Here is an 18,725-nt window from a genome sequence, read left to right as displayed (position 1 = left end):
ATTCTCTTTTTAGGCTGGTAACCACAGTGGTGTTTCTCCATGGTGTTTTCTGTTTGTTCAAGTTGCTCTTGATTCTTATCGGTGCAACAGCATCCATTACATTTAAGATTTTCAGATTGAAATGATCCAGGAGTCCATCAACTGACTCTGCACTGGTTGTTGGTAACATAGCTATGGCCTCCACAAACTTAGCACTTGTTCTTTCATTAATGTACCTCTTCCTAACGGAGAAGCAGGTTGGTTGGACATTCTGAGTGATCAGTGAATCAAACAAAATACAAAAATGGTCAGACAAGGCCAAGTCAGTGACCACAACAGAAGAAATTTCCACACCCTTTGAAATAACCAGGTCCAAAATGTGACCTCGAATGTGGGTTGGTTGTTTTACATGTTGCCACAAACCAAACATCCAATATGGAAGAAAATTCCTTGACATTACCATCCGTCATGTTATCTATGTGAATGTTAAAATCCCCAGTTAAGATGAAATGGTTAAAATCAGTAGAGATAACCGACAATAATTCAGAAAATTCATCAATAAAATTTACACAGTGTCCTGGACGTCTGTAGATGATTAGAAATAGGATTTTAGGAATGCTACTTAAAATAAAACTAAGATATTCAAAAGAAGTAAAATCACCAAATGACATTTCTTTACACTGGAATGAATCTTTAAATAAGGCAGCTTCTCCTCCCCCTTTCCTCCCGTTTCGACAGTTATTCATGAAACTAAAATGAGGGGGTGCTGTTTCATTAAGAACTGTAGCACTTGTGTCTCCTGTTAACCATGTTTCTGTCAGAAAAAGAAAATCTAAACTGTGAGAAATGATGAAGTCATTAATTAAGAGTGACTTGTTGGACAGAGATCTAACATTTAGTACAGCTAGTTTTATGAAGTTTAAACTGGTCTCTGTTGTATTCTGAGTTATACAAGGTACAGTTAACAGATTAGATCGATTCACCCGACAAGCTGACCGTGTTCGATTCCTTATTTTACTAACTAACACAGGAATCCTGCTGGGTCCAGGCTTGATCTCAGAACAGCTGTCAGTAGTAGCAAAACTACAGCAAGGACCCTGAACGCATCATGGCATGTTATCTTTGTTGTGAATCCTGCTGCTTTGGGAACCTCCTCCCGTGCCCTGCTCGGTCAGGACAGATGATCTAATAGGAGGATGAGGAGGGGAAGCCCTGTATTTCTTGGTAGATGGTGGTCGCTGGGGTTCAGGCCTGGATAGAGACATCCTTTGCCATCCCAACAGCATGACGCAAGTGTGCACCAAGTAATCTGCATCCAGTTAGATTTGGATGCACACCATCAGGTCTGAATCGCTCCTTACAGTTCCAAAAGATATTGAAGTTATCAATGAACTTTATCTCATGGGTGATACATGCGTTTGATAACCATGTGTTCAGGCCAAGAAGTCTACTGAAAAGTTCAATTCCTTTACCCGCTGTAGGAATGGGTCCTGAAATGTAAACATGGTGCTCCAAACTGACACAGTCTCTCCAACAGCAGAGAAAAGTCTTTCTTCAGGATCTCAGAGCCAATTTTCCTCCTCAGAATATCAGAAGACCCCGTGTGGACAATAATCTTCATACCATCTGGATGTGAAGACAGAATGGTCGGCAACATCTCTGTCAGTTCCCTGACTGATGTATCAAAAAGTGTTAAATTTTCCGTCTTTGCCATCCTCACATGCTGTTATAGAGTCTCCAATCAGAATTGTGTCTATTTGTGTTTGTGTGGAGGCACCGATAGCTTCTCTAGTCCTCCTGTTTGTGGAATTTTGGCCTCTCCTCCTGGTCTGGTTAGCCCTGGGCTGAGTTTTAGGGCTATTTCTTGAGATTTTAACGATCCTTGCATTACATTCATCGTCATTCATTTTAATATGACTCAACACATCATATTTATTGTGCAGTGAGACTTCAGGTGGTGGAGTGAGTGCTGGAGCTTTAAATTTCCTGCTGGATTTACCTCTGCGATGATTTCAATAGTAGAGATCAGTCTGATGGTCCAGGTTGGGATTTTCCCCAGCTATTCCAATGTCATTTGAACACATCCAGGGAAGTGTATCAGCCAGGTCTGTAGCAGGAAGCTCCACATTTGACATGCCTTCGCGTATGAAGATTTGACTCAGTCCATTTGACAACTCAGTAGCTTGTACAGAAGCTACGACAGAGTCAATAAATTCTTCATTCACACGAATGTCTTGCAGTGTTTCAATCCTCTTCTCCAGTTGTGTTATCCTCAAAGAAAGTTGCTCACACTCAGTGCAGCTCACTGATACTGCAGGGTTAGGAGACATCATTCCACTAGTTCTCCGATAACAATCAACTAAATTTATCAAAAAATATATTCGTTCGGTCCAACAAGTGACCGGGAGTCCTTGTTTCTATATTTCTTGCCGGTAAAGATAAGAAAAAAGAATGAAAAAAAGAAGAAAAATGCAAGCAGAAAGGAGAGCAAAGCAGGAAGCGTCCGCACGGCAGCAAAGCAGGAAGCAAGTAGTTGGTAACCGTGGCAATACAAACTCAGACACAAGGCTGCAGACGTGCCAGATCATGTCTATGACGTGCATTGCTGTGAAAGCAGGTGCAGGGTTATTAGGCTCCGTCAGTCCTGTAAAGACGAGAATGGAGCAACATTTTGTCATCCCGCAATGTCCCAACCAGCAGTGGTCAGGGTCCACAAACGTTAAATTTATGTCCTTCAAACGCCACTATGGACATGCCAGTATCTTTATAAGATGTCACAATCAACGGCAATGTTGCATTTAATTTTAAACAGGTCGTCGCCTGTCTTTCTGTCTTGATTACCTTACTTACACACTTGATATAGAGTAAAAGGTAGATAACATTATAAAAACAATTTAGGATAGACTTACTTGATACACATTTAATGATCAGAGTGAATGGTGGATAATATTTCTTGCAATTAAAACAATGTAGGAAACTATCTGTGGATTTTGACTGTTTGAAACAAAATGTGGCATCATCCTCTGGACACACACAAGCTGTAAGAGCTGCACCCGCCCTCTGAAATGTTTGTGTCACGTGTAACATAACTACGGCCGACCGAACTGCAGGTTCTGTGTCAGAGCCGGTTACCTTGGCAACGTGTCACAATGAAATAGTCCACTCAGCCACTTCTTGTAAAAAACGTACAATTTAACGTTAAAAACACCATTAACGCATTAATAATTTATTTAATATTCTTTTCTTTCATAAGTGACCATAGTATAAGCGGGATAATGCCCTCCGGTTCACGCCTTCGCGTCGTCAATTTATGATAATGGACAACTCGTCAGGCATTATCCCTTACTTATAGCGTGACAGTCCTTCATAGAACAATGTCCAAAAGGAGGTGGCCACTGCAAAACGTCTGTGATGCCTGGCTTATTTTCATTAGTGGCTGTACTTGATGTCTAGGAGAGGAGCATGCAGGTTGTGTCATTTCTTTGAGTTGACATTGTGTGTCTCACCATATAGTCCAGTGCTAGGGTGGGATGCTAAAAAGTATCTTCCTTATTCCCCGGGAGAGTAACAGAGAGTGTAGCCAGAAATCGTAGCCCGTACTTAGCTCCCTCTATCGATTTCAGCTTCTTATTTATTTCTCCAAACACTGATCTTCTTCATCACTGTGGTGGTGTAGTTGGGATAAATATGCAGTGTCTTCCTTTGTGCATCATGGGACCCTGAGATGACTTACGCAATATTTCATCCCTCATATGTATGTAGTGCACACGCATGATAAATGCATTTGGGGAATCTCTGGGTTTTGGTTTTGGACGTAGTGGTCTGTGAGCTCTTTCCAACAGTAGGGCTTTGTTCAGGTTTAGAACGTCTTTCAAAAGTTGAGACAGAAACAGTGTAGGCTGACCTTTCTCCAGCCCTTCTACACCACCCATAAGCCGCATATTGTTTCTCCAGGAACGGACTACCAAATCCTCACATTTTGCCTGCAGCTCCTTCACATCACCTTGAGGTTGGGAGATGGTGATGTGGAGCTCAGTAGTGCGATACCACCGGTATATTAAGTGGCTTTCTCCAGCTCCTTCAGTCAGGTATCATGTGAAGTTATTGAGGCCTGCAGACTAGTGATCGCTGTTAATAGCTTGCTCCTCACCAAGTCAATGTCCAGGTTATAATTAGCATGCATGACTGCCCAATCTTTGCACAGAGAGAATCTAGGAGGGAGTTGAACAAGTCGAAGAACATTTGTGTTAGCGAATTGCTGCTAGTCGAGGCCTCGAGTGTAGCTGAGCTATCCGCTACAGCCGACAACGTGCTTGATAAATAAATATGTTATTGATGTTATTTGTTTATTCATTTTAAGTGATGATGCTGAATCGTTTAATGTATTTTCCAACCCAGTTTCTCAGATTTAGACTGATCAGATTTAAGACATATAGCAATATAGACATAAAACGCTAAGGCCAGCAGGCACAAGCAGGACAAATAAGCTTTTTATACTTTGTGGCTCTAATTTTTTTCACAACTTTCCACTATTTAAACAATCATAAGAAAAATCCATCCTTGGCTCCCAGTCTGTCAGCCATTGTTACCAAAGTGTTCTCAAATGTAAACTGCAGCATAGATTTGCTCAAAAGAGAAGAGAATCATCACGACTGAGTCTGTGAATAATATTAAAACATTTTATTCTCTTAAACATGTCAACACTAAAAACATTTAAACAGAAACAGAAAAGTCAGCTGGTCCGTCCCAAGGCTGCAGGTATTTAGCCTCCATGCTAACAGCCGAACGGGTTCTTCACGCAAATGAAGGCGTATTTACCGTTACAGTTAGTGTTACTCCAGCCGGCTGAAACGTGAAACAGAGAAAGAGAAGACATGTTTAAGACAAATATAAATAATCAATTCAACCAACATGACAGATCATTGTGTTAAATCAGTTTATCTTCTCTGTGAGAGAAGGAGGCTCAGTATTATAAGCTGTTCAGATACAGATGGAACTTACTATTAGAGCGTAAATACATGCAGGGGTAGCTGCTTGGGGTGGCCTGAGAGTACCAGTTGGTGTAATGGAAACTCTTGCGATCAATCCACATCCAGCGGTCCTGAGAGACAAAGAGCATCCACATGAGGAAATGTTTCTGAGTCTCTACATGTCTTCTCGTATCTGGACTGACTGATGAGGGATCATCCTAATGCTGACCTGCAGGTAGAAGCCTCCAAGCCACGCTACGCTCTGGTGGTAGTTCAGAGCCATTCCCTGGAGGAAGTTGTACTGCATGCTGTTTGTGACTGAGGCCAGGTGGCCCCCCAGATTATTGCAGTACTCCTGTTGCACAGATAAGGGACAGAGAGACGTTTTAAGCTGTTTTCATGCACCACATCAGCTACACACACAACAAGCAACCTGAACACTGACTGATCTACAGAGTCGACATCAGTTAAAGAAAGTGGGAAATGAAATGGAAACATGTGGATGATGGTTTGTGGTTTCTATGGAGATTAGCAAACTCATGAGACAGGAAGAAAAAAACAGGTCAGGAATCAGAAGATGTTTCATCCATCATGTGTGGATGGGACGTTCTGAGCTTCCTGATACAAAGAAAAGCTCCAACATGAGCAGCTGCATCACCTCCGCTTCGTGCCAGGACTTGGTAATGCTGATCAACTTGAAGCAGAGAGATTCATGTGGTTGCCAGAAGTTCGGACAGAAGTTAAACTGAACTGCAGGGACAGAGGAGAGGAGACAGACTAGATTTCAGCCGAGGACTTTCATCTACTCATACACTCTCATCTTCTTCTAAACCTCCAGTAGAGAACGTTGCTGTGCAGCCTGAGACAGATACACACATTAATGCCAGCGAGCACAGAGAGATGTGTTTGAATGATGTTTTTACTTTTAGACGTGACAACTTCACTCATGAGAGAACAAAAAAAGTTTGGACTAAAAGTGACGTACGTTCAGGAACTGCTTCATCCTCAGGTTCAGGTTCAGGCTGGGCTGCACAAGCAGAGAAAAAGAGTCCTTAACATATTGATGCTGGATAAGCGGAGATGTTCTACACCCACTAGATCAGACATTTCAAGCTGCACCAACCCTACAGAATGAAGCCTTTCCAGTCTCTGCAGTATGAGCAGTTTCCATGTAAAAACAGGAATCTAAAGACGACACCTACCAGCTTCAAGAGCAGCGTCTTCCTGAGGGAGCTCCACTACTGTTTCTGTGGACAGATCACATGGACATTGGTGTGAGACAGATGCAGGTCTTACAGTCTGACTGATGTTTTCTGTCCACACCAGCATCAATAAAACTGACCTAAAGGTTTCTGCTCGTCTCCAGCTGGAGCTGCAGAGGGAAACACAGCAGGAAGAGAGAATCAGTTCTTCTGTCTGTTCTTGGAGGCTGGATGATGAACTGATGAACACATGGATGCTTCATGTGTGTGTGAGTAGAAACTGACCTGCTAATGCAGCACACAGTAGAACGGAGAGGACCAGCAGAGTCTTCATCCTGATGAAGGACTGGTTGTTCTGTGTGAAGGAAAAAGACAAACCAACCTCACGATTAACATCCAGGAGAGAGAAGAAGTCTGAGATCAGAGAATGAAAAGTGCTGCAGCAGGTGTCTCACCTGTCAGGTAAAGGTGAATGAGTTCAGGTGTCAGCTGAGTGATGCAGTGAAGACAGGAGACTGTCTTAGTGTATATATAGGCTGCAGAAGTCACGTTCATGTAGGCGGGGGGTGTAAAGTACAGAAACTGATGATGTTTGCCCAGGACCCAGTTCTGATAGAAGGACAAAGAGCTGAACTCTGATCTGTTTTCTGACTGGATGGAGATGATTTCCATAAACTGCTCCTTCCTGCTTGTGTTTGCAGCGTATGCATCATTCTGTGTCCTGACCTGCTTTCTGATGAAGTTGTTCTGTTTGTTAATGTTTTTACTGATTAACTTTGATGGTAAAAGATAAATTCCAGTAAGACAACAGATAAGTCCACGTTTTCCTGAAGTAATTCACATTTTATTATCAACCAGTTTATTGTCATCCAGGGATCAGAGTCATGTCTTCATGTGTATTTAACTAACTTGTTTCCCAGTAAGGTTGTAGATACATCCCTCCCTGTGAATGAGTTGGTCCTGCATTGTCTCATCTTTACATAGAAAGTCAGACTCATGCTGTGGCGTCTTGTTCATCGCTGTTCGCTCTTTGTAGTCGTGGAGCCAAAAATGTCTAAAAATGGGTTGAACCTGACATGATCTGCCATTGTTTTCATTTGTGTTTTTTTCTTTTAACTTTGACCCTAAGAACCAATATTTGGAGGGTCTGCTCTGCAGGGAAATAATGAAAGAAAAAAGCCTATTTTAGTTTATGCACCCTTTTGTTTTTATCAGAAAAATGTAAAAATCTATGTTTTTCCTCATTGGGTTGGGCAGGCTGTCAATAAATGCATTCCAGATATACAGAGCACATGTGCTGACAACATACTCTCAACATCCATAACCCTTAAAACACATTACAACTATAATCGTGGTTCCCACCATTTTGTTGTCATCCAGGGATCAGAGTCATGTCTTCATGTGTAAATCATAAATGGTTGTTAAAAAACAGTATATAAACTGAATTATGATTTTCCTGCATTGCCTGGAGCAACAATGGGATTATTCACCTCATCATCTGCAGAAACCAGACTACTTTTCCAGTAAGATCCTTCAGGTGTGGACGGATCACATGTACAACTGATAATTTTTATTACAAGTAATTAAGATCAAAAGGACCTGGTCTGACCCCAGCTGGCTTTCAGCTGCTCAACAGTGCTTTCACTTTTAAATGACTGAACACATTAGCTTTCAATTCATAACAACAACAGATCCAAAATGAGGACCTGGTCTCAGAGGTAAAAATACAGTAGATATGTGAGTGTATCAAAGCAAAGAACAGAAGGTAAATGTCAGCAGTAATAATCAGCAGACCTTAAAATGATGCTCATTTCACACTGACGGCAGCTCAGAACATCTCAGGAATGTTGCTTTGCTGGTTGCAGCAACTTACCCTCTTTTGTTTCCTGAATAGTTCACTGGGAAAGTTTTTCCTCTTATTTAACATCAATGTTAATTTTATTGTACGTTCTTGTTCTTTAGGGTTCTCCAAAAGTCCAGAATATAGGTGTAGAACCCTGAAAGAACATTCCTGTGTGGTGGTATTAATGTGACCTCAGCCTTTATACTGGGATTAACCTGTGGAAAAGTAGCTAACAATAGTCCAGTTAGGTTCACGTTGACCTCACCGTCTACACCATCAGATCAGTCATGTTGCACTTTATGATGAATAAACCAGAAAACTTCTACAAGTTTTATTAACAAAATTAATTAATACAGCCCTGCCCCCCATGCACTACATGACACGCCCCCCAAATGTTGTATTGTGTTTATATGTTTTGATGTTTGATTTGATTTTATTTATTTTCACATAATAAAAATACAGGTATACATTCAAACACATCCAAACATGTGACGGTGTGTCAGGCTTATGCTAAAAGCCAAGCTCCAAGAAAATTTTCTTTTGTAGCTCACTTTGAGAGACAAACAATCTAAATTTGAAACAAAAATCACATTTACTCAAAAAACACAAGTATGATAAATAATTTGGTCACAAAATTATAACCTAAATCTGCCCTATAATTTTGTGATAAACAAACTCATTCTATCAGGTATTCTCAGTCCCAAACCAATCCATTCTTCATCAGGTTTACTTTTTATAATTTACTACTACTATAATTTAAAATTGCAATGTAATTGTCATTTGCAAGCAAAATCATTTTAAGATTTTTTTTGTTGTTTGGTGTTGATGACAATGTCATATCATTTCTGTATACATTCCATAATTTAGCTTCACGGTATCTAAACGAAATTTGAATTTGAGATTTTTTTACACGATGGAAGATAAAATTCATTGCTTGTCTGGTTTTGTAAAAATGAAAGTGTATTTAAAACTGAGAAGTTACCGTGCAGATTTCATGCATAGGTGCATGAGAAAATAAATGTTTTTAACCTGGATTTAAAAGTGTCCACAGTTTAATTTCCACTGGCAGTTTGTCCCACTTGTTTGCAGCATAACAGCTAACTGCTGCTTCTCCATGTTTAGTCTGGACTCTGGTTTGGACTAGTTGACCAGAGTCTTTGGATCTAAGAGCTCTGCTAGGTTTATATTCTCTGAACGTTTCACAGATGTATTCTGGGCCTAAACCGTTCTGGGATTTGTAAACAATCAGAAGGGTTTTAAAATCTATTCTGTGACTGACTGGAAGCCAGTGTAAATATTTAAAAACTGGTGTGATGTGTTCAGATCTCTTAGTCCTGGTTAAAACTCTAGCAGCAGCGTTCTGGATGAGCTGCGAGTGTTTAATGCTCTTTTTAGGAAGTCCTGTTAAAAGATCATTACTGTAATCCAGCCTACTGGAGATGAATGCATGGAAGACTTTCTCGGTCTTTCTGGGAGAATAAACTTTTAATTCTGTTGATGTTTCTGAGCTGGTACAAAGCTTCATAGTGAAGCTTTGATGTGGCTGCTGAAAGTCAGATCTGAGTCTATCAACACTCCAAAGTTACGAACTTGGTCGGTGATTTTAAAAGCCTGAGTTTCAAGTGTTTGCCAATGTTGATCCTCTTCTCTTTGCTACCAAACAGAATAATCTGAGTTTTCTCTTCATTTAATTGTAGAAAATTCTCCCTCATCCAGGTGTATATTTGCTCCAGACACTGACAGAATAAGTCTATTGGACTGCAGTCGTCAGGTGGCAGAGACACATCAACTTATGCAGATGATACACAAGTTGTGTATCATCTGCATAACTTTGATATATTATGCTATAGTTGTGTAATATTTGACCCAAAGGGAGCATATACAAGTTGAACAGACGAGGTCCAAGGACTGCCACCTGGGGAACTCCACAAGTCATGGCCACTCGCTCAGATTCATAGCTGCTGATTGGAACTAAATGACTCCGGCCTTCTAAACAGGACCTGAACCTGTTACGATGGACCAGACAGGTGACGGGTTCTGGACCCACACTGCAGACACTGAATAGCCAGGAGGCAGAGGATGATTAAGAAAAGGATTTTAATGTAGAAGTGAAGCGAACAGGAATCCGTTTTCCAAATCCAAGGACCAGAGTGGTTGACTGCAGACTGGACGGCCGGGTGAGCAGGCAGAGTCAGACGTGAGGTTTGGGTTGGAGCCAGAGATGAGGAAGTGGATCGGAACGGGGAAACAGTCCAGGAGGTTGGCAGGCAGACGGAACAGGCAGGATCCAAGACACCAGGAGCCTAGACACAGCAATCAAGTTGTTAAGCATGAAACTGGTTTCAACAGAGAAACTAGAAAGGCCACGATATACCAGCTGTGTAACTGGAGGATCCGGCGAGGAGTGGAGAAAAGCCCCGTGTTTAAATACTGTGGTGGTGATGAGAGGATGAGGTTCTGGTGTGATGATCTGCCCAGGTGAGATGATTGCTGCTGCTGCTGAACTCTCCAGGTAGGAAACAAACATGACGCACAAGACAGACAGAGGGAGCCAGACGCACACACTAGGATAATCTGGGGACACATATACACAGGGGAGACAGACAGGGACCCTAACAGAACCAGGTAAGGACGGCTCCAGAAAGTCCAACCCAGTTTTCCAGCCTGTGCAACAGGATTCTGTGATCTACAGTATCAAACGCAGCACTGAGATCCAACAGAACCAGGACTGATACTTGACCAGAATCAGTATTCAACCTAATGTCATTTAACACTTTGACCAGAGCTATTTCAGTGCTGTGATGAGGTCGGAAGCAGGACTGAAATTAATCAAGATTTCCACTTTCATTTAAAAAGCCATTAAGCTGGTGAAATACAACTTTTTCAATAATCTTGGAAATAAAAGAGAGGTTAGAGACAGGTCTATAGTTGTTCATTATAGAGGCGTCTAGAGTCCTTTTCTTTAGGAGTGGCTTAATAGCAGCTATCTTTAGTGACTTGGGAAAAATGCCTGATGCCAGTGAGCTGTTAACAATCAGTAGGAGATCACTTTCTACTGAGGTAAAAACTGTTTTTAAAAAGTCAGATGGTATCATGTCCAGAGTGCATGTTGTTGATTTCAGATGCCAAACTTGTAGGACTTTTAAATTCACCATTTTAAATTGCGACATGACATCAGAATTATTTCTGGGTTTTAGACAAAGACTAATTTTCTTGTTTGACTGTGTGGAATTATTATTTTGTCTGATGGTTTTAATTTTTTGGCTAAGTGGAAAGGAGCTCCGGACTTATCTGTATAGGAGGATTAGTAAGTTTTTCAATCAATTGAAATTATCCAGGAGTCCATCAACTGACTCTGCACTGGTTGTTGGTAACATAGCTATGGCCTTCTTTTATTAATTTTCCTCTTCCTAACCGAGAAGCAGGTTGGTTGGACATTCTGAGTGATCAGTAAATCAAACAAAACAGGTAATTTTACATCTGAGCAGACAAGAATTACATGTGGAGTTCTCCAAGGTTCCATCCTGGAGCCTCCTCTGTTTAATATCTACATGCTCCCACTGGCTCAGATCTTAAATAAAATCAATATTAGTTACCATAGCTACGCAGATGACACACAGATCTATATTACAATGTCACCAGGAGCCCGAGGCCCCGTACAGGCTCTTGGGAAATGCATTGAGTAGATTAATGACTGCATGTGTCTAAACTTGCTTTAGTAAAAACAACAACGAAACTGAGATGACCACAGAGCTTCAGTCTATACACCTAAAAACCACCAACCAGGCCAGAAATCTGGGTGTATTGATGGACTTAGACTTGAACTTTGAAAAACACATTAAGGGAATCACAAAATAAGCCTACTATCACCTTAAGAATGTATCAAGGGTAAAAGATATCTCAGCAGGACCTGGAAAAACTAGTCCATGCTTTCATCTTTAGTCGGCTTGATGATTGTAACAGTGTCTTCACAGGTCTACCTAAAGAAATCAATTAGACACCTGCAGCTGATTCAGAATTCTGCTGCTCGAGTCCTCACTAAAACCAAGAAAGTGGACCACATCAGTCCAGCTCTGAGGTCTTTACACTGGCTGCCTGTTTGTCAGAGAATAGACTTTAAAGTTCTGCTGCTGGTCTATTAAGCTCTGAATGGTTTAGGACCAAAATACATCAGTGACCTCTTGACCCATTATGAACCTAACAGAACCCTCAGGTCATCTGGTTCCAGTTTTTTATCAGTTCCCAGAGTCAGAACCAGACATGGAGAAGCTGCATTCAGCTTCTATGCTCCACATGTCTGGAACAAACTCCCAGAAAGCCTCAGATCAGCTGAAGCACTCAATTTATTTAAATCCATGTTAAAGATCCACCTGTACTCTGCTGCATTTCAATAGTTTTTATTTAGAGTCCAGATCTGCATCTGGTTCTTTGAAGCTGAAATCTTTAAACTTGACCATGTTTTAATACTATTTATCTCCATACTGGAACTTGATTTCTTGCATTTTATTTATTTTATTTTAGCTTTTTCTTTCTGATTTTATTTATTTAATTTTATTTATTTAAATCTTTGTTTTTTAATGCACTTGTATTGCTTTCTGCACCCTGTTGTAATGTTTTATATGAAGCACGTTGAATTGTCTTGTACATAAAATGTGCTATATGATGTCATATACATATAGATGTCATAACAGTCCAACCCAATGAGGAAAAACAAAAATTTACACTTTTGTTTTGATAAAAGCTAAAGGGTGCATAGACTAAAATGGGTCTTTTTTTGCATTATTTCCAGCATAGCAGACCCTCCAAATATTGGTTCTTAGGGTCAAAGTTAAAAGCAAAAAAACACAAATGAAAACTATGGCAGATCAAGTCAGGTTCAACCCATTCTTGAGGGAGGGATGTATCGGCGGATCTACAACCTTACTGGGAAACAAGTTAATTAAATACACATGAAGACATGACTCTGATCCCTGGATGACAATAAACTGGTTGATAATAAAATGTGAATTACTTCAGGAAAACGTGGACTTATCTGTTGTCTTACTGGAATTTATCTTTTACCGTCAAAGTTAATCAATAAAAACATTAACAAACAGAACGACTTCATCAGAAAGCAGGTCAGGACACAGAATGATGCATACGCTGCAAACACAAGCAGGAAAAAAAAAAAAAAAAAAAAAGAAAATACAATTATATGCACTGCACTAGCACTACATGACAGCACCTGGGTCCAACTGGACTCAAAAGCGGTCTGACTATCACTTAATTATGACGTCCCATCTTGTTTGAATTCATGCTTGTGTTGTTCTTCCTCTCAAATGTAAGTCGCTTTGGATAATAGCGTCTGCTAAATGACTGTAGAATAGAATAGAATAGAATAGAATAGAATAGAAGGAGCAGTTTATGGAAATCATCTCCATCCAGTCAGGAAACAGATCAGAGTTCAGGTCCATGTCCTTCTATCAGAACTGAGTCCTGGACAAACATCATCAGTTTCTGTACTTTACACCCCCCGCCTACATGAACGTGACTTCTGCAGCCTATATATACACTAAGACAGTCTCCTGTCTTCACTGCATCACTCAGCTGACACCTGAACTCATTCACCTTTACCTGACAGGTGAGACACCTGCTGCAGCACTTTTCATTCTCTGATCTCAGACTTCTTCTCTCTCCTGGATGTTAATCGTGAGGTTGGTTTGTCTTTTTCCTTCACACAGAACAACCAGTCCTTCATCAGGATGAAGACTCTGCTGGTCCTCTCCGTTCTACTGTGTGCTGCATTAGCAGGTCAGTTTCTACTCACACACACATGAAGCATCCATGTGTTCATCAGTTCATCATCCAGCCTCCAAGAACAGACAGAAGAACTGATTCTCTCTTCCTGCTGTGTTTCCCTCTGCAGCTCCAGCTGGAGACGAGCAGAAACCTTTAGGTCAGTTTTATTGATGCTGGTGTGGACAGAAAACATCAGTCAGACTGTAAGACCTGCATCTGTCTCACACCAATGTCCATGTGATCTGTCCACAGAAACAGTAGTGGAGCTCCCTCAGGAAGACGCTGCTCTTGAAGCTGGTAGGTGTCGTCTTTAGATTCCTGTTTTTACATGGAAACTGCTCATACTGCAGAGACTGGAAAGGCTTCATTCTGTAGGGTTGGTGCAGCTTGAAATGTCTGATCTAGTGGGTGTAGAACATCTCCGCTTATCCAGCATCAATATGTTAAGGACTATTTTTCTCTGCTTGTGCAGCCCAGTCTGAACCTGAACCTGAGGAGGAAGCAGTTCCTGAACGTACGTCACTTTTAGTCCAAACTCTTTTTGTTCTCTCATGAGTGAAGTTGTCACGTCTAAAAGTAAAAACATCATTCAAACACATCTCTCTGTGCTCGCTGGCATTAATGTGTGTATCTGTCTCAGGCTGCACAGCAACGTTCTCTACTGGAGGTTTAGAAGAAGATGAGAGTGTATGAGTAGATGAAAGTCCTCGGCTGAAATCTAGTCTGTCTCCTCTCCTCTGTCCCTGCAGTTCAGTTTAACTTCTGTCCGAACTTCTGGCAACCACATGAATCTCTCTGCTTCAAGTTGATCAGCATTCCCAAGTCCTGGCACGAAGCGGAGGTGATGCAGCTGCTCATGTTGGAGCTTTTCTTTGTATCAGGAAGCTCAGAACGTCCCATCCACACATGATGGATGAAACATCTTCTGATTCCTGACTTGTTTTTTTCTTCCTGTCTCATGAGCTTTGCTAATCTCCATGGAAACCACAAACCATCATGCACGTTTCCATTTCATTTCCCACTTTCTTTAACTGATGTCAACTCTGTAGATCAGTCAGTGTTCAGGTTGCTTGTTGTGTGTGTAGCTGATGTGGTGCATGAAAGCAGCTTAAAGACGTCTCTCTGTCCCTTATCTGTGCAACAGGAGTACTGCAATAATCTGGGGGGCCACCTGGCCTCAGTCACAAACAGCATGCAGTACAACTTCCTCCAGGGAATGGCTCTGAACTACCACCAGAGCGTAGCGTGGCTTGGAGGCTTCTACCTGCAGGTCAGCATTAGGATGATCCCTCATCAGTCAGTCCAGATCCGAGAAGACATGTAGAGACTCAGAAACATTTCCTCATGTGGATGCTCTTTGTCTCTCAGGACCGCTGGATGTGGATTGATCGCAAGAGTTTCCATTACTCCAACTGGTACTCTCAGGCCACCCCAAGCAGCAGCTCCTGCATGTATTTACGCTCTAATAGTAAGTCCCATCAATACCTGAACAGCTCATAATACTGAGCCTCCTTTTCTCACACAATTTAGCACAATTTAACACAATGATCTGTCATGTTGGTTGAATTGATTATTTATATTTGTCTTAAACATGTTTTCTGTTTCTCTGTTTCACATTTCAGCCGGCTGGAGTAACACTCGCTGCAACAATAATTATGCCTTCATTTGCGTGAAGAACCCGTTCGGCTGTTAGCATGGAGGCTAAATACCTGCAGCCTTGGGACGGACCAGCTGACTTTTCTGTTTCTGTTTAAATGTTTTTAGTGTTGACATGTTTAAGAGAATAAAATGTTTTAATATTATTCACAGACTCAGTCGTGATGATCCTTGTTTGAGCAAATCTATGCTGCAGTTTACATTTGAGAACTCTCTGGTAACAATGGCTGACAGACTGGGAGCCAAGGATAGATTTTTCTTATGATTGTTTAAATAGTGGAAAGTTGTGAAAAAAATTAGAGCCACAAAGTATAAAAAGCTTATTTGTTCTGCTTGTGCCTGCTGGTCTTAGCTTTATATGTCTATATTGCTATATGTCTTAAATCTGATCAGTCTAAATCCTAGAAACTGGGCTGGAAAATACATTAAACGATTCAGCATCATCGCTTAAAACTAATAAATAAATAACATCAATAAAATATTTACATAATTAGCCACAGGAGTAAAAATCCAAATACATAAGGATTTATAAAGAAAATGTATCTAAAAAAAATAATAAATTCTCTCAAGAGCAATAAGTCAGGTACTGTCCTGAATCTAACCAGAGGAGTGCTTCTACAGCACTTTAATTTTATATATTTTGGGAACAAGGAATAAGCCTCATCTTTTGTGGGTTGAACAACGAGACCCAGCTCATCTAGAGGTTTTCTGCGAAATTCAACAGTCAGTCTTGAGAAGCTAAGAAACAAGAAACAGCTGCAGGGTAATAGATCATATGAAAGATTTATAAGACCTTGTTTAGACCGAAAATCACAGAAACACACAGCTAAACACTGGCATATATATGTTGGATTAAAGGAAAAATCATTCCTTATGAACTATAAACAACAACAACAACAAAACAAAACAAAAAAAACAGGAAAGTTGGGGGGCACTCTTTCGCAAGATTGAATGTAGATGTGTCTCTTGAAAGCTCCTACAAGGTTATTTGAAAACGTATTATCACTATAAACAAGTACTTTTTATGTCTTAAAGTAATTTAAAAGCCAAACAATAGTTTTAAGACTACATGGTGGCTTCAAATGCTCTAAGCCAGTGGGCAAAACAACAACGTAGCACCAGTCAATCAAGCATGTTGCTGGCTGTAGTGGATAGCTCAGCTACACTCGAGGCCTCGACTAGGGGCAATTCGCTAACACAAATGTTCTTCGACTTGCTCAACTCCCTCCTAGATTCTCTCTGTGCAAAAATTGGGCAGCCATTCAGACACTGCATGCTAATAATAAACTGGACGTTGAGGAGCAAGCTATCAACAGCGATCACTAGTCTGCAGGCCTCAATAACTCACATGATACCTGACTGAAGAAGCTGGAGAAAGCCTCTTAATATACCGGTGGTATCGCACTACTGAGCTCCGCATCACCATCTCCCAACCTCAAGGTGATGTGAAGGAGCTGCAGGCAAAATGTGAGGATTTGGAAGTCCGTTCCTGGAGAAACAATATGCGGCTTATGGGTGGTGTAGAAGGGCTGAAGAACGGTCAGCCTACACTGTTTCTGTCTCAACTTTTGAAAGATGTCCTGAACCTGAACGAAGCCCCACTGTTGGACAGAGCCCACAGATCACTACGTCCAAAACCAAAATCCAGAGATTCCCCAAATGTGTTTATAATGCGTGTGCACTACATACATATGAGGTATGAAACACTGCGTAAGTCATCTCAGGGTCCCCTGATGCACAAAGGAAGACACTGCATATTTATCCCAACTATACCATTGCAGTGATGAAGAAGATCATGGTTTGGAGAAATAAATAAGTAGCTGAAATCGATAGAGGGAGCTAAGTACGGGCTCCGATTTCTGGCTACACTCCGTGTTACTCTCCCGGGGGAATAAGGAAGATTCTTTCGAGGATCCCACCCTAGCACTGGACTTCACAATGGTGAGACACACAATGCCACCTCAAAGAAATGACAACCTGCATGCTCTTTTCCTAGACATCAAGTACAGCCACTAATGAAAACAAGCCAGGCATCACAGACGTTTTGCTGTGGCCACCTCCTTTTGGACATTGTTCTATGAAGGACTGTCACGCTATAAGTAAGGGATAATGCCCAACGAGGTGTCCATTATCATAAATTAACTGACGATGCGGAGGCTTGAACCGTCAAGCGCGAAGCAGAGGGCATTATCCCGCTTATACTATGGTCACTTATGAAAGAAAAAAATATTAAATAAATTATTAATGCGTTAATGGTGTTTTTAACGTTAAATTGTACGTTTTTTACAAGAAGTGACTGAGTGGACTATTTCATTGTGACACGTTGTCAAGGTAAGCGGCTCTGACACAGAACCTGAAGTTCGGTCGGCCGTAGTTATGTTACATGTGACACAAACATTTCAGAGGGCGGGTGCAGCTCTTACAGCTTGTTTGTGTCCAGAGGATGATGCAACATTTTGTTTCAAACAGTCAAAATCCACAGATAGTTTCCTACATTGTTTTTAATTGCAAGAAATATTATCCACCATTCACTCTGATCATTAAATGTATTTCAAGTAAGTCTATCCTGAATAGTTTTTATAATGTTATCTACTATTCACTCTGTATCAAGTGTGTAAGTAAGGTAATCAAGACAGAAAGACAGGCGACGACCTGTTTAAAATTAAATGCAACATTGCCGTTGATCGTGACATTACATAAAGATACTGGCATGTCCATAGTAGCATTTGAAGGATGTAAATTTAACGTTTGTGGACCCTGACCACTGCTGGTTGGGACATTGCGGGACGACAAAATGTTGCTCCATTCTCGTCTCTCCAGGACTGACGGAGCCCAATAACCCTGCACCTGCTTTCACAGCAATGCGCGTCATAGACATGATCTGGCACGTCTGCAGCCTTGTGTCTGAGTGTCTGTTGCCACTGTTACCAACTACCATTTAGTCAGCACAATAATTTTCAACAATAACTTCTTTCATTAAAAAGTGATAATGGACATCCTCCAGCCAAACAGAATCGAGTATTCACCCAGATCATGGTATAAAACAGTATAGCTGCTCTTAGATGCATGGACAGCAGACGGGGATGTTTCTCCCTCCTTTTCTACTCCTGCTATTATCATTTCTTACATGGCACACTTCTGATCTGTGGTTAATGATTACTGATACATAGCCAACTAAACATTGAACTAGTTGACAATAAAATGTGAATGACCTTCAGGAAAGCCTTGAGTTTATGTGGTGTCTTGCAAGAATTTATGATTCCAGTCAAAGCTTATCAATAAAAAGGTGAAAAAATA

At 41.0% G+C, this 18,725-nt stretch overlaps 2 protein-coding genes across 2 annotated transcripts; one reads left to right on the top strand and one right to left on the bottom strand.

The window, feature by feature from the left end:
* Positions 1 to 4,753: 4,753 nt before the first annotated feature.
* Positions 4,754 to 6,697, bottom strand: LOC121635172 (ladderlectin-like). Its single transcript, XM_041978258.1, has 9 exons — positions 6,607 to 6,697; positions 6,437 to 6,506; positions 6,292 to 6,321; positions 6,152 to 6,196; positions 5,935 to 5,976; positions 5,608 to 5,699; positions 5,179 to 5,304; positions 4,981 to 5,080; positions 4,754 to 4,824 (listed from the first exon to the last, which is right to left on the bottom strand). Exons 2-9 carry the CDS (start codon positions 6,483 to 6,485, stop codon positions 4,754 to 4,756), a joined length of 555 nt encoding a protein of 184 aa, XP_041834192.1. The 5' UTR covers positions 6,486 to 6,506; positions 6,607 to 6,697.
* Positions 6,698 to 13,498: 6,801 nt separating this feature from the next.
* On the top strand, positions 13,499 to 15,487 carry LOC121635608 (ladderlectin-like). Its single transcript, XM_041978882.1, has 9 exons — positions 13,499 to 13,614; positions 13,715 to 13,784; positions 13,900 to 13,929; positions 14,025 to 14,069; positions 14,245 to 14,286; positions 14,522 to 14,613; positions 14,917 to 15,042; positions 15,141 to 15,240; positions 15,395 to 15,487. Exons 2-9 carry the CDS (start codon positions 13,736 to 13,738, stop codon positions 15,463 to 15,465), a joined length of 555 nt encoding a protein of 184 aa, XP_041834816.1. The 5' UTR covers positions 13,499 to 13,614; positions 13,715 to 13,735; the 3' UTR covers positions 15,466 to 15,487.
* The last annotated feature ends 3,238 nt before the right edge of the window (positions 15,488 to 18,725 follow it).

The sequence above is a fragment of the Melanotaenia boesemani genome, chromosome 24, assembly GCF_017639745.1.
Source record: "Melanotaenia boesemani isolate fMelBoe1 chromosome 24, fMelBoe1.pri, whole genome shotgun sequence".
NCBI lineage: Eukaryota > Metazoa > Chordata > Actinopteri > Atheriniformes > Melanotaeniidae > Melanotaenia > Melanotaenia boesemani.
Note: the sequence above shows the minus strand (reverse complement) of the source record. Positions and strands in the feature narration are given on the sequence as shown.